At 35.0% G+C, this 15,105-nt stretch overlaps 3 protein-coding genes across 3 annotated transcripts; 2 read left to right on the top strand and 1 right to left on the bottom strand.

The window, feature by feature from the left end:
* The first annotated feature begins 1,231 nt into the window (after positions 1 to 1,231).
* Positions 1,232 to 5,764, top strand: LOC130818189 (probable carboxylesterase 11). Its single transcript, XM_057684254.1, has 2 exons — positions 1,232 to 2,526; positions 4,781 to 5,764. The coding sequence occupies exons 1-2, from the start codon at positions 1,640 to 1,642 to the stop codon at positions 5,316 to 5,318; spliced, it is 1,425 nt and encodes a 474-aa protein (XP_057540237.1). The 5' UTR covers positions 1,232 to 1,639; the 3' UTR covers positions 5,319 to 5,764.
* Positions 5,765 to 7,112: 1,348 nt separating this feature from the next.
* On the top strand, positions 7,113 to 13,328 carry LOC130818188 (ATP-dependent RNA helicase-like protein DB10). Its single transcript, XM_057684253.1, has 9 exons — positions 7,113 to 7,261; positions 8,006 to 8,323; positions 8,884 to 9,006; positions 9,334 to 9,402; positions 9,891 to 10,160; positions 10,721 to 11,071; positions 11,221 to 11,498; positions 11,641 to 11,958; positions 12,644 to 13,328. Exons 2-9 carry the CDS (start codon positions 8,015 to 8,017, stop codon positions 12,999 to 13,001), a joined length of 2,076 nt encoding a protein of 691 aa, XP_057540236.1. The 5' UTR covers positions 7,113 to 7,261; positions 8,006 to 8,014; the 3' UTR covers positions 13,002 to 13,328.
* A 481-nt stretch (positions 13,329 to 13,809) lies between these two features.
* Positions 13,810 to 14,671, bottom strand: LOC130818666 (uncharacterized). Its single transcript, XM_057684825.1, has 2 exons — positions 13,981 to 14,671; positions 13,810 to 13,922 (listed from the first exon to the last, which is right to left on the bottom strand). The coding sequence occupies exons 1-2, from the start codon at positions 14,669 to 14,671 to the stop codon at positions 13,810 to 13,812; spliced, it is 804 nt and encodes a 267-aa protein (XP_057540808.1).
* Positions 14,672 to 15,105: the final 434 nt, after the last annotated feature.

The following is a 15,105-nucleotide window of genomic DNA, read 5'->3' as shown; positions in this document are numbered from 1 at the left end:
AGTAATGTACAGTAACACATGCTACTCTCTTTATAGAATTATACTAGATTTGCACTAACCACATTAAGTTAGATCTATTATAATTATTAATGCAATAAAAAATAAGATGAAAGATCAAATCTTTAATAAGCAGAAATGGAATTGAGCACTTGCACTACTACTTCACATGCAATTACACAAGTGTCGGAAAAAGACGTGATCTTTATCAACAATTACTAAAAAGAATTAAATTTTTAATCACAAACTTACATTTTTTACACCATAAAATTAAATCAAAGTTACAAATCTAAGAACCCAATTGTACCCTTCCTTCAAGATTCAATAACTTTGAACTCTTTAAGAGTCAATCCCCAAAAACCCAAAATACAAATCAACTAACTAAAAATTAAAAGTCTCAGAATTCAAATAATCATGAGATACAAAATTTTCAATCTAGGTAAAATGCACAAGATTGAAATCACATAAAGAAATGAATATAGCAGCAAAATTTCAAAGAGAGGATGAAGATTTAGAGAGGTTTTACCTGTAATTACAATGGTGATTGGAGTAGATCTTAAGCGGGAACAGAGAGATATGTAGAGAAAGGAAGGGAAGGGGAGATATGTTAAAGTGGAAGTATAAGCGGGAGTAATTTACCGCAAACGGCGCCTGTTGAATGTGTAAGGGCATACTGATAATTTACCACAAACGGCACACTGACGACAGTTGTCATTAATGGTATCCTGTGCTAACGGATTTAAACTCAATGGTATATCGTGAATTAGAAAATTTCGTGTGGTATATGGTGAATTTCGAAGAAACTCAGTGGTATATCATGAAATATCCCGAAAATAAAACTCTAACTCATCCTTTTTATATGATTTATTTATTTATTTATTTATTTAGATTCAATTTCTTGCGAGGTCCAATTAAAAATTCACCTATCTCACACATTTTAATAAAATAATAATTTTGATTCGAACCTCTTTATTTAGAAATTGTAATTATATTTTTTTAATATAAATATATGTTAATATTTAAATTCGTATATAAAAATAGTTTATTAAAACTACTTTAAAATTAATTTAACATAATTATAAAATCCCCAAAAGTTATTAAAATATTAATTAATGACGTTAAATTCGTATATAAAAATAGTTTATTAAAACTACTTTAAAATTAATTTAACATAATTATAAAATCCCCAAAAGTTATTAAAATATTAATTAATGACGTTCGGGGTGTTACGTCTTGAGTGGGCCCAATAAAAATGATTTTATCATAAGACCATCTTATTTCTTATTTTAAAATTTGTGAATTTTTTTTTAAATTCAATTCAATTATTGACTAGATTATTTTTGAACATTTTAAAAAGAAAAATATTTAGAAAAAGTTCAAAAAATCACAGCTATATCTCCATCTAGTTTACTGCTTCTATATCAACAACCTAACGGTCAATTTTGGCGACTGTAAAACACACAAGATTGAGATTCAGACGACATCTTCATTCTTCATCCAGAAGGAAGAATTCTTCCCATCTTGAATTTTCAATGTAGATTCAATTTCTTTTAAAAAAAGATTTTGATCTTTCTTTTTCAAAATCATAACATAAATTAGGTCAGAGAAGAGAGCGATTGAAAGAGAAAATCCAAAGACGATAATGCCAAGCGTAGCTGTGAAATTATATAGCGTATTCTTCAAATTCCTGTTAAAGCATCGCCTCCAAAATCGAATTCAAAGCACTACTGATGAATCTAATGGTAAATTGAATACCGATTTTGGTATTACGACCCGACCAGAAGAATCTGTAGCTGCTGCTAATCCGGTATTTACCGACGGTGTTGCTACCAAAGATATCCATATTGATCCTTCCACTTCTCTTTCGGTTCGTATTTTTCTTCCTGAAACGGCTCTTTCGTCAGAATCAAGGTCTAGAACGGGGACAGGAATAACTAGGGTTTCTGATAAACGGGTCGATGTTGTTTTGGAAGATTCAAGAAGAACTAGCTTGCCGGGTTTAAATCATTATGCTAATGGTAACGGGGATCATTCGTCTAGGCGGAGTAGTCATGGTAATGGGGGTTTGGAGAATAATGGGGTTTATAGGGGTTATTTACCCTTAATTGATTCTAATAAGGGTAATAGGACAAGGAAATTGCCAATCATGTTGCAATTTCATGGGGGTGGATTTGTTAGCGGGAGTAATGATTCTGTTGCTAATGACTTGTTTTGTAGGCGAATTTCGAAATTGTGTGATGTTATGGTGTTGGCTGTTGGGTATAGGTTAGCACCCGAGAATCGATACCCGGCTGCGTTTGAGGATGGTTGGAAGGTGTTGAATTGGCTTGCTAAGCAGGTCAATTTGGCTGAGTGTAGCAAATCTTTGGTTAGTAGAGGTGGTGCCGTTGGAGGCGGAGCTAGTGGAGGTAGCGGTGCTGCTGGTGGTGACATAAAGAAATCAGATATGCCTTGGCATACTGCTGTTGCTGATACATTTGGTGCATCAATGGTGGAGCCTTGGTTGGCTGCTCACGCCGATCCTTCTAGGTTTGCTCCTTTTTCTCTATGCTAAGCATTTTTTGTTACCAATGATTGCTAGATTATGATGTTCATGACTTGAAATTGAGATTTTCGTGTCTGCTAAACATACATTGTGGGCTGTTGAATGTGGCCTGATTGATAGTTGGGGTTTCATTGAGCTCCTTGTTGTGCCAGAGATTATTAGAAGTATGTGAAAAGTTATGTGTTTTTGTGAGTTCGTTTTTGACTATAATAAAAAGGAATAGGACATGTTTAACTGATCGATCTTGATAATGGTAACCAATTGAATATGTATAGGATAAGTATCAATACTATAAAGGTTGCTTGTACTTTACCAATGAAAATACATGTTGAGGAAGTAATAAAGAAAGTGACATATTTTATCAAAACTTAGGGGGTGTTTGTTATATTTATTTTAGTGGAAAGGGAAAGGAATCCAATAAAAGGGTGGAAAGGAAACTAATTAAGCTACTTGAAAAAGTTGTTTGGTTTAGGTAAGTAATGGAAACAAATCCTTCTAATTATTGCTGTAGAAAAGCATTCATGAGCTTTCTCAATTAAGGGAGATAATGAGCTTTTGATTCCACTTGTTCATGAGGAGTAACAAAGTAACGGTTTCCAATACCCTATGATAATCGATTCAATTACTTTCCACATCAAACAAACAAGTACAAATAATATTTATTAATTGTTTTTGTTACCTACTTGAAATTTCAGCAAATTAGAAGTCCCCTTAATATGAATAATTGACATTCACCCCGATAAACTTGGACATTTACGACCATCTTAAAACAACCAACATGATCTCACTTTGCGCCTCATAATATAATATTATTTAAAAATCCACCAACACAAAGTTGCATCCCACAAACAACCACTACCAATTGAACCGACGTGAGAGGAGATTACCTTCTTATAAAGATGAAGAAAAGAAGCTTTTGAGCATGTATCTATAATGAATTGAGGTTTGGTGCTTCTGGGATTTTCCTTCTTTAACCCCTTGTTCCATGTGAAGATTAAACTAAATTATGCGCATAATGCAAAAATAAGGTCGTATCGTATCATATCATATTGGAAAAGTTGTAAAGAATTGTAAATTTATTTAATTGGATACTATCCTCATCTTAAAAGGGTAAAACATAATGTTTTAGGTCGGTTCAAGGGATATATCATGCTTTTGGCCAATATTTGGCTTTCTTGTTTCAGAGGGTGAAGTTGGTTTTTTAAAAACTAGGATCAGATTTGTTTTTTCCATATTGTGTTAAAGCAATTAAACCCTAAGCCATTAACTCTTTGATACAAAAATATTTATTGAGCTCTTAGTTCACCATTGAATTACAAAAATGCATATCTCCACTTGACGTTTAATTGTATAAAGAGAATAACCATCTTTATACCAAAGCAACAATATACTAATAATTATATATCATTAAACTCCAAAAAAACATACTTATTTTGTTCATCCTTGAACTGAAAATTAAAAAATTATGATTTGCTTAACAAAAAGCTATGCTTCTCCATCTTTTATCCTCTAGACTATTGATCAGATAGTCGATCATCCATTATAAGTATGAATCTCCCAAATCCACACCAAAAATAGAAAAGGAAAAAAGAAAACTAGTTATAACTGGATTGTGCTTATGTAAGCTGGCTTGTTTGGGAGAGGAGCACCATGAAAGCTCATTTGATGGGGAAGGGAGCAGATTTTCAATCTCTTGTAACAATTAGCCAATTTAGGGTGCTTATCTCTGAATTTCATCAATTTACAAACGAGATGAAGCATCTAGAGTATTTCACCAATCCCTTTATGCTGAAAGTCACACCAAAAACTATATCGATTTAATTAACATTTGTAGGTTGGTTCTATGATCCCCGTGAATATCACAAATGCTGAACTTGTCTATTGGGTCTACAATGTGTTTGTTCTTGTCTATGGTCTTATTAATTGTTTATATTACAATATGTGTGGTTGATATTAAAGGAGAGTTAAAATGTGTAGATGAGAGATTAAAAGAAAGTGATCGAAAACTTTTCCATAAAAGGAATTGTAGCAAATCAAAAAGGACTTACTAAAAAGGAAAGTGTGTCAATCGCTAACGCCCGAAGAAAGTATGTATTAATCCTGTTTACTGTAGTCCTCTGCAATTTCTGTGGAGTTCTCAGTTTTGCATTGTCTTTGTTTTCCGTCAATCACTCTTGGGGATATGTGAATTCATGTCTGTCTGCAGTTTTTCATTGATACGAATACTTCTCCATCCAGATGTGTCCTCCTTGGTGTCAGTTGTGGGGCAAACATTTCAGATTACGTGGCCAGGAAAGCGGTTGTATCTGGTAAGCTGCTCGATCCTGTGAAAGTTGTGGCACAGGTGTTAATGTACCCATTCTTTATCGGTAGTGTTCCTACGCATTCCGAGATAAAGTTAGCCAATGCATACTTCTACGACAAGGCGATGTGTGTGCTTGCATGGAAGCTCTTCCTACCAGACGACGAGTTCAGTTTGGACCACCCAGCAGCCAACCCATTAGTTCCAAATCAAGGACCTCCATTAAAACTTATGTCCCCAACATTAACAGTGGTGGCAGAACATGATTGGATGAGGGATCGAGCCATTGCATACTCCGCGGAATTGCGAAAGGTCAATGTGGATGCCCCGGTTCTGGAGTACAAAGACGCAGTCCATGGATTTGCAACACTTGATATGCTTCTGAAGACCCCTCAAGCACAGGCCTGTGCTGAAGATATTGCCATCTGGGTTAAAAAATACATCTCAACGCGAGGTCATGAATTTTCGTACTGAGTAAACGTTTTTGTGTTCAATACTACGAGTTGAAGTGGATGTACACATTTCAACTTATCTATTGGAGGGGTATTTTTTTCGGTTACCTTATATCTATAGGAGGGGTTTTTTCGGTTACATTGATTTTGTATGTCTTTAATTTTATTATTTCATTTGTTATGATTGTAATTATGGTTTGATGAGGGGTCTGTAAAGTAGGATTTTAGCACTCAACAATATCTTCACCAATTTGGTGACCTTTTATGTGAAAATTTTTTGAATGAACTTGATACTCCGAATTATGATGCTGATGCGAAGAAATTTCCTCTTGGATTAAGTTTTATACTCCTTTCAAAAAAAAAAAAGTTGTTTACTCCTATCATTTATGGATAAGAATTAGATTTTTGCGATTCTTCTTGATAACCAAATATAGAAATGTTGTTAATTTATAATGCTTGAATTTCACTGTCAGTTCTATCATGTACTCAATTATATTTATTATTAAAAACGGAGATTTTAATATTATTTTGATCACGAGTTAGAGTAAAGGGTAAGAATTGTGGTACATAATACATTGACATAAGATTCGATTTTTCTATTAGTTTTATTATTATTATTTGAAAAAAAAATAAACCCAAATCATAAAATTAATGATTACAGTATAAATTTAAATTACAAAATCGAACTAGTAAGCTAAAAAATAGAATTTTTATGTACTACTAATAGAAAATTAAAAAACATAGTTTAACAACACATAATGCATAAAAAAAACTTCACGATGTTTTATATAAAATGTACAATCATTTTTTGAATATACACATTAACTTTTGAGTAAAGTACATAATAATTAAATAATTAACCATAGTGTCAAAACTCAAAAGTAGTAAATATATTGATTAAAGAAAAGATTTTAATTATGCTATATAATAAAGGAAAATTACACATGATAGCATTCAGTTTTTATGAAATGCCAATGGTAGTACTTTTGTAAGATTTTTCTACATGGTAGCATCCAGTTTATGCACTATCTAGTTGTCATAGCATTTTTCATTAAATTCTTGTTAATTTCCGTTTAATTTATCATTTTGTAAGATTTTTCCACATGATAACATCCAGTTTTTGCTCTCAAATGTTCAATTCACCATTTTTACTTTTAATTCATCGATTAATTTATCAATGCCTTTAAATGTTATAACAATTAAGTAGATATGTATTAGTGCTTGAAATGCACCTTTTGAACTTATGAAATGCACTTTTTGAGCTAATAAAATGCAACTTTTGAGCTAATAAAATGTACCTTTTGAATTATTTATTAATGTTTGTAATGCACATTTTGAACTTATGAAATGCACCTTTTGAGCTTATAAAATGCACCTTTTGAATTATTTATTGGTGTTTGTAATGCACCTTTTTAACTTTATAATGCCAATAATTTAAATGAAAAGAAAATTGTTATAAAATTTAAAGGCGTTGATGAATTAAAAATTAAAATGGTGAATTGAATATTTAAAAGCAAAAACTGGATGCTACCATGTGTAAAAATCTTACAAAATGATGAATTAAACGAAAATTAACAAAAATTTAATGGAAAGTGCTACGGCAATTAGATACTGCATAAACTGGATGCTATCATGTGGAAAAATCTTGCAAAAGTGCTATTACTAGCGTTTCAAGAAAACTGATACTAACATGTGAAATTTCCTAAACATACTGATGCTAACACGTGGAATTTCCCTAGAATAAATGTGCTATTTTTTTATTTTTAATATTTTAAAAAATAATTAACATCCAATAAATAAAAAAATGAAAAATAAAGGCAAATGAATTCATAAAAAGCTGAACCAACTCCAGTAATGTCTGCTTTTCTCTTATTCTCCATTAATTTCTGAAGCACGTTAAGGGAGAAGCCGCTTCTCTGCATCCTCCATTTTCAACATTGTTGCTTCGCAGTCCACAATCTTCAGGTTTCTCTCTCCTTCTCTTTTTGCACCCTTCTCCATTTTGATCTGACTACTTTTTGTAGTTATTGTTGTTATTTTCTGCCATGCGCAAAACCCTAATCGAATACTATGATTTTTTTTCGCTTTTCATACTTGATTTAGCTAACATTTTGCATTTGTTTTTGTTCAGCTTTGAATGATGTTTTGGTTGAAGATGATTTTATATTTGCATTTGTTTTATTAACACAATCATCTCGCTATTCTAATTTTGTCGATTAAGGTTCAAATTTTATTGCTTACTTCACTTTTTCTTCGAATTTACATGTTCATTGTCCATTAGGTTTCCGTGTTCTTTATTCCTCCTCGATTTGATGCTTTGTGTTCTGCTCTCAAGCTAGCATAATATTCCCACTCACATTTAACATGCAATGACATCTCCTTCTGATTGTAAGGGTTTATATAGTATTATTTTTAAATTTTATTTTTGTGGTGAATGGAAGATGCCGTTATAGTTTTCATGAATTATAGTTGATCAGGGTTTACCTTTCTTGCTTTCTCCATTTTTTTTCTTTATTCTATTCTTAGCCCGTCAAAAAAAATTATTTTCTATGTTCACCGATCACATGTAATATGCAAAGATTTTTCCTTCCAGTTGTAATGTTTGCATAACAGGAATATTCTTTATAAGTTTTTGTAAGGGTGGATGAGGGATGCTGTAATAGTTATCATGGATTATAGTAGAGGCTGATGTTAAGGTGGGTTTTTCAGTAAATTTCAATGGCTGCAACAGCAACAGCTTCAGCTATACCAGGCCCACGATACGCCCCAGAAGATCCATCATTGCCTAAACCGTGGAGAGGTTTGGTGGATGGAAAAACTGGGTATTTGTACTTTTGGAACCCAGAGACTAATGTCACACAGTATGAGAGGCCAGCTTCATCTTCACATTCACATGCTAGCTCCATATCATCAAGACCTTCTTCCAGTTACGTAAGCTCTTCCGCTCAACTGCAGCAGTCCTTTAATGTTCCTAAGGATAGCGATGGCGATGATAGCAGAGGTAGCAATGGAAACAGGAGTCAACAGGTATAATTCTCTCAATTATCAAATGGGTATAAGTTGTTTTATTAGAAGGGCTATGTCGGAAGGGGTTAAAACATCAAATGGGGACGGAAAGGTAAAGACGGTCATGTAACAATGGGTATAAGTTGTTTTATTAACTCTCAATTTATTATGTGTGGATGAAGTGAAGTGAGAAAGTGAGTGTGGATGAGATTAATAGAGACGCGACACCATTACCAAAGAAAAAATTTAGCATGGTTCAAGGGGACTTGGAGTAGTCAATTATCATTCTCTACCTCTGCTAGGAGTATCCGCACATTGGTTGGTAATTACTGTGTTACACATCTAAAATTATGTGGTCCTGTCTACTAAATTTCCTGTTAGATATAGAATTTGGAAGTCGATGGACACACACAGTGTAATATGTTGTCATCTATTTCAATTTCCCTTTTAATGATTTTAATCTCTCCTAAAGAAAAATTGGTGGAGTACAAACTATTCTTTGTACGAGTTTGAAACCTCTCGTCTTAAAGGTTCTTTTTTTTTTCTTTTTTTTTTTTTTTTTCTTTTTGATTCATGAATAGAGTGCCAGATGTGGAAATCCTCCAAGTGAAGCTTTGGGATCCACTCGAGAGGATGGACCTGTTGATGCTGGGTCTACTTTATCGCCTGAAGCTTATCGTCGTCGGCATGAGATATCTGTTTCTGTGAGTTTTGAAGAACTTTAGTCTATTTACACTAGCATGACCTAATATATTTTCAAATCCTTAGCTTTACCTTGTTTGTCAATGCTCTTTCAAATATTACAATATTGGCTCGCAAGAAATTTAGTGTATTAATATTGTACATTTATGAAGTTAGTGGGCATTTTTACTATTGTCTGTCCTGATTCCTGAAAGCTTATATCTATACATTATTAGGTGTTGAAGTTGTAATGTTATTTTGATGCTGTTGGCATGTGGCTCATCTATTTATTTCCTATTTTTGTATTGGTACAATTAATCCCTGAGTTCAGTTTACTTCTCTGCCTTTAGGGAAGTAGTGTGCCTTCACCATTCACAACTTTCGAAGCTACTGGTTTCCCTTCTGAAATCCTGAAGGAGGTATTAATTTGCTTCTTTTAAAGTTTGGTGTCTCATTGTTTATCTGTCCTAGTAAGTGTTTTGAACTTTATTGATGACTATTTTTATACATAGTTCTGCAAATGCTGGAGTTTAGACTCGAGTTAATTATTTTGCATCTTTACTTTTTGTCGCAGATGCGATATTTGCTCCAGGGAGGAGCTAATGTCGTACGCTGTGTTGTCCTATGTTGGAGGGCTTTATTATTGGAGTCATCTTTTGCACTGGACCATTCTTGAGAGGGGCTTCTCGAATCACCCAAGATTGTGGATTTGTTGGTGATGATTCAGTTTGCCACTTGGTCCTGTTAAAAAGAAGATGCCACCTCCTGCTGTGGCTTGCATCTTGCTAGCATGTGCTATTATCATAGGAGGATGGTGCTTCTTTGTGCATAACTGATCTATGACTCCAAAATCACCTTCTGAAACTTTAAGGTACTTAGAAGTTATTTTGGATTCCTGCCTTTACAGGCACAACAGGCTGGCTTTTCCGCTCCTACACCTATTCAGGCGCAATCATGGCCTATTGCAATGCAAGGTCGAGATATTGTGGCCATTGCTAAGACAGGTTCTGGAAAGACCTTGGGTTATTTACTTCCGGGTTTTATGCATCTCAAGAGGTGCCAAAACAATTCACGTATGGGTCCAACCGTACTGGTATTGTCACCAACAAGAGAATTAGCAACACAAATTCAAGATGAGGCTGTGAAATTCGGAAGGTCTTCTAGAATATCGTGCACGGTAATTTTGTGCTCTTCATGTCGTGAACATAATTCTTTTATTATGATAAATATATTTGGTTGCCTCTGTAGCAAATAACTATATTCTCTTTTGGAAAGGATAATTGTATTTTATTTAAATTTGAAAGTATTTATTTGAGTTTTTCCTTGGGAACATTCTCCTTTATTATTTTTGAAAATTTGATCTTTGTCTCCCATGGTCGAGTTTGAACTCATGTATTTTATCGTCTTCTATAAATGTAAGGTGTGCTGATTATGATTCTGGTTCTCGGTATTCTGACTAGTACGAATTTTTAATATTCTGACTTTTGAGAAGAGTTCCATATCGTGAATTTGAACTCACTGATGTCGTCGTATGCATTAACTGTTGACATTAGGCGTTAGCAGAGAGATATTGCATACTGTTCAGTGTTCATTTTCTGTGTTTTCGTAGTATTTGTCAGGAAACGTCCCACTTTTCATTCTCATACACGGACCCTTATGTTATCATGCTTTGAGTTGCATTATGCTTCCTTTTTTGTGGTCTTCCATATTAACATTCATGTGTGCAACTCTCTGCAGTGTTTGTATGGAGGAGCGCCCAAAGGACCACAGCTGAAGGAGCTGGATAGAGGAGCAGATATTGTGGTAGCTACTCCTGGTCGTTTGAATGATATACTAGAATCAAGGAGAGTGAGCTTAAATCAGGTCTCCTACTTGGTGCTTGACGAGGCAGATCGTATGCTGGACATGGGCTTTGAGCCACAAATTAGAAAAATTGTGACGGAGGTACCCACTCGCCGTCAGACTCTGATGTACACCGCCACCTGGCCTAAAGAGGTGCGAAAGATTGCAGCAGACTTACTGTCAAATCCTGTCCAGGTTAATATTGGTAATTCAGATATTCTTGTTGCTAACAAGTCCATCACGCAGGTAACTTCCAATTTTTTTTTTAATATTGAGTTGTTATATTTAATGTTTTAATAGTTTGCCTGGATTGAAGAAAAACAGTTTCATGTACTGTAAATTTAAATATTCTCAATGAGAAGTGGTGGTACTTAGCTCCACTTTTTCTCTTGCAGCATGTGGAGGTGCTGCCCTATAATGAAAAGCAAAGGCGATTGGAGCAGATATTGAGATCTCAGGAGCCAGGATCAAGGATCATCATCTTTTGTGCAACTAAAAAGATGTGTGATCAGCTTGCTCGCAACTTGTCACGTCCATATGGAGCAACTGCAATTCACGGTGACAAATCCCAGGGTGAACGAGACCATGTACTAAACCAGTTTCGAACTGGAAAATCTCCGGTGTTGGTAGCGACAGATGTTGCTGCCCGTGGTCTTGATGTAAAAGATGTGAGGTGAGTGAATGGTTCTGATAGTACACTTGGGTTTTATTTATTTATTTATTTATTATTTTTTTTTTCTGGCGTTTAGTTTATTTGTTTCTTTGCCCTGAGTGGTAAATACTAACAACGACGAGGTCACTATCGTTGTAATCAGGGTGGTAGTCAATTATGACTTTCCTACGGGAATTGAAGACTATGTTCACAGGATTGGGAGAACTGGAAGAGCAGGTGCGACTGGAGAGGCATATACATTTTTAAACGATCAGGACAGTAAACATGCCTCTGATCTTGTTAAAATTTTGGAAGGGGCAAATCAAAAAATTCCACAGGAGGTCCGAGATATGGCTCTTCGAGGTGGTAGTATGGGCAAGGCTAGACGTTGGGGTCCTAGTCCTGGTGCTCGTGATGGAGGCCGTGGTGGAAGAAGTGAGTCAAATTATGGTGGCAGAGATGGGGGAAGGAGCCATGAGAGGTATATTGATATTCAATTCTTTTATTGGAAATTATTGGAGTATTTTGATATTGTTTGGGTTTGTCAACTGGTTTTGAGTTATTGCTTTGAGTGAATTCCCTATTATTTTCCCCTTAAATAATATGACATTTTACTTGCAATACCGACCCACATTTTCTCTCATAAAATGATGGGTTCATGTTGAACTTAAAAACTCCCAAGAATCTACTATTATGGCCCGTTCGGTTGTTTGTTTCAAATGTTGGGGTTGATAATGAAAAATTAGTGTAATTATAGTAGTAAACTTGTTCTATTTCATTCTTGTTTTCTTTGCAAAATTCATTCCAATGTATTACACTATTACCATTTAAAAAGCTAATGACATGGAAAATTGTGAAAAAAGAACTTTTTTATGATCAAAGTTTCATCAAAATGCAAATGACATGGTACATTTCATGAAAATTATACTAAAAATAGTCTCATTACCACCATCCAAAAGAAGACCTAGTCAAACCTTTGGTTCGTTCTACTTGCCCTTGGCGAAAAAGGGGTTGGGATGGGAGATTATTGAACTATCAATTGCTGTAATAAAGACCAGAACCAATGCTATTGCTAGGTTACAGTTCAACAGCTTTATTGACTTTGCTTATTAATACTGTACATTGTAAAATGAAATTTTTAATAATGGCATTTGGTTATTGAGCAGATACGATCGGGGATATAATGATAGTTACAACGGTGATACTCGTGGAAAGTACGATGGTGGTTACCAATCGAAGAGTTTCGGTGGTGATGGAAATAGAGGTGGCAGTCGTAGCCCAAGTCCTAGTGGTCAGAGAGCTTGGGGTGGCAATCAAGTTAGAGGAAGAAGTAGAAGCCGAAGCCGGAGCCGGAGCCCTGATAGGTCTAACCAAGGTCCACCTGTGCGAAGCTTTCACCAAATGATGATGGAAAGGCCCCGGTCTTCCCCTTCAAAGCTCCTGGATAAATCTTCTGCTGCTGAGTTTGATAAAAGCCTTTCTGAATGGGGAAAATCATCTGCAATAACCGAAAAAGAAGTCTAATTTTTCGGAGATGAGGTTGAAAAGAAGACGTAATTCCAGCTGAATGATGATCAACATATGCGAAGATTTTGTATAGCTGACTTGGTTGGTTACTACATTTTTTGGGTAAGATTACGGTAGTACCATGAATTTGATGTATGCAAGAGACTAACGTAACATTGTAAGAACTAAGTCATTGGTACATATCGGCATCGCCTATGGCGATGGCACTTTACGTGTATGACTCGTGGAACTTTATTTTGTATCTAGTAAATGGATATTTCTAATGTTAACTGTACTCTCGCACTCATGTGTATCGTATCATGCCAATTTTAGACATCCAAGACATCATTTCGTCTCACTCAATTTGCTATGGGTTTTGTTTGGTCTCTTGGATTGTTGTTAAGTTTTGCAAGAAGAAAATATGTCTAATGTTTGCCTTCAATCATGAGATTCCTTTGGTCAATCATTTTGCTATACTGCAAAACCAAGTCATTTGAGTATTTCTTACATTCCAAGTGTTTGTTTTTAAACTAATTGAAGTATTTATATTTTCGGTGTTAGTTTTAACATTCAAAATAACATTTTACAAATTAAATAAGTATTTTAAATATGAAAGAAAATGTTTTAATGTACTAAGTTAGCTATTTAGCTCATGTTAAAATGGTTTAACGGTAAGATTGCTTGCTTATACGATAAATACATACAAAAAATTATCCTTAAAGGATGTAATTTATTATTATTATTTTTGGTAAATAAAATTTTTCATTCACCAGAAAAAAAGTTACTATACAACCAAAACTTGGACTACATCCCTACTTAATTTGCATCAGTATGGAAACGAAGCCCACCTTTTAGGAAGGGTTGCAACGCCCCACACTTCATGTGCATAATAGTAAGGAGAGGCAAAAAACACAGAGCTAAAAAAGGAAGCTATACAAACTGTCAACCAAAACCAGAGAAAGGAAAACAAAAACATCAAACATCAAAACTCATAAACAGCCCAGCAAGTCAGCAACAAAAGAATGGATTGCTTTGAGGCGATGCACAATCTCCGATTGGATCTGAAGAACCATGTATCCAGGAGTAGGCGCCATATTTTCCCAAACAGCAACATTCCAACTCCTCCATATGGCATAAATAGTACAAGTATAGATGAAACACATGAATTGTTGGTGAAGCTTCTTCAATTTGAGTTTGCGGAAATCCATTTTATCAATGTGCTTGAATCTGAAACCTAACCATGCTTCTATACCATCTAAACATTTTTGGCTGAACGGGCAATCAAAATATAGGTGGTAAACCGTCTCCTTAGCACTCATATTGCACATGGGGCAAAGGTCATCAGTTGTTACATCCAAAGCTTGGAGCTTATCTTTAGTTTTAAGCTTGTCCAAAGCCATGAGCCAACAGCAAAAAAGATGTCTTGGGATAGACATTCTATTCCAAACCACAAATCTCCATTTAACTTTTGGAGTGGACTTGAAAGTCTCATGATACACAACTTTAATGGAATAAGAATCATGAAAGATCCAATTCCTCAAAGTATCTTTGGTGGAGCAGATCTTCTTCATAACCCAACTAGCCGTGATGGGCGCATTGAAAATCTCCAAGTTATCGCCTTTGGTATACACACCATGGACCCATCTAACCCACAAAGACTCATTTATCATATGAATGCGCCAGGCCATCTTCCCCACGACACTTTGGTTCCAAATGTATAAGTTTTGGATGTCAAGACCACCAACCTTCTTTGGTTTACAAACCGCCTTCCAATTCACCAGCCCAAGTTTATGCGAGTTAGCAGTTCCAAACCATAAAAAGGATCTACAAATGGAATTAATACAGCTAATAAATTTCTTCGGAAGAATAAACATTTGGCACTAGTAAGAGGATATCCCCATTAGTACAGAATTGATGAGTTAAAGTCTAGCTGCATAAGAAAGATGTTTGGCTTGCTAGCTATGAATCCTACTAGTCATCTTGTTTGCTAACTTCTCACATTTAGCTATTGAGAGACGCTTGGATGAGAGAGGGACACCCAAGTATCTAAAAGGAAGAGTGTCAAAGGAAAAATAAGTAAGATCCTTTATGGCTGATCGAATGTGCGAAGCAACCCCAACTG

This window comes from Amaranthus tricolor, chromosome 7 (assembly GCF_026212465.1).
Source record: "Amaranthus tricolor cultivar Red isolate AtriRed21 chromosome 7, ASM2621246v1, whole genome shotgun sequence".
NCBI classification, from domain to species: domain Eukaryota; kingdom Viridiplantae; phylum Streptophyta; class Magnoliopsida; order Caryophyllales; family Amaranthaceae; genus Amaranthus; species Amaranthus tricolor.
The sequence above is the reverse complement of the archived record's forward strand: the minus strand, read 5'-3'. Positions and strand labels throughout refer to the sequence as shown.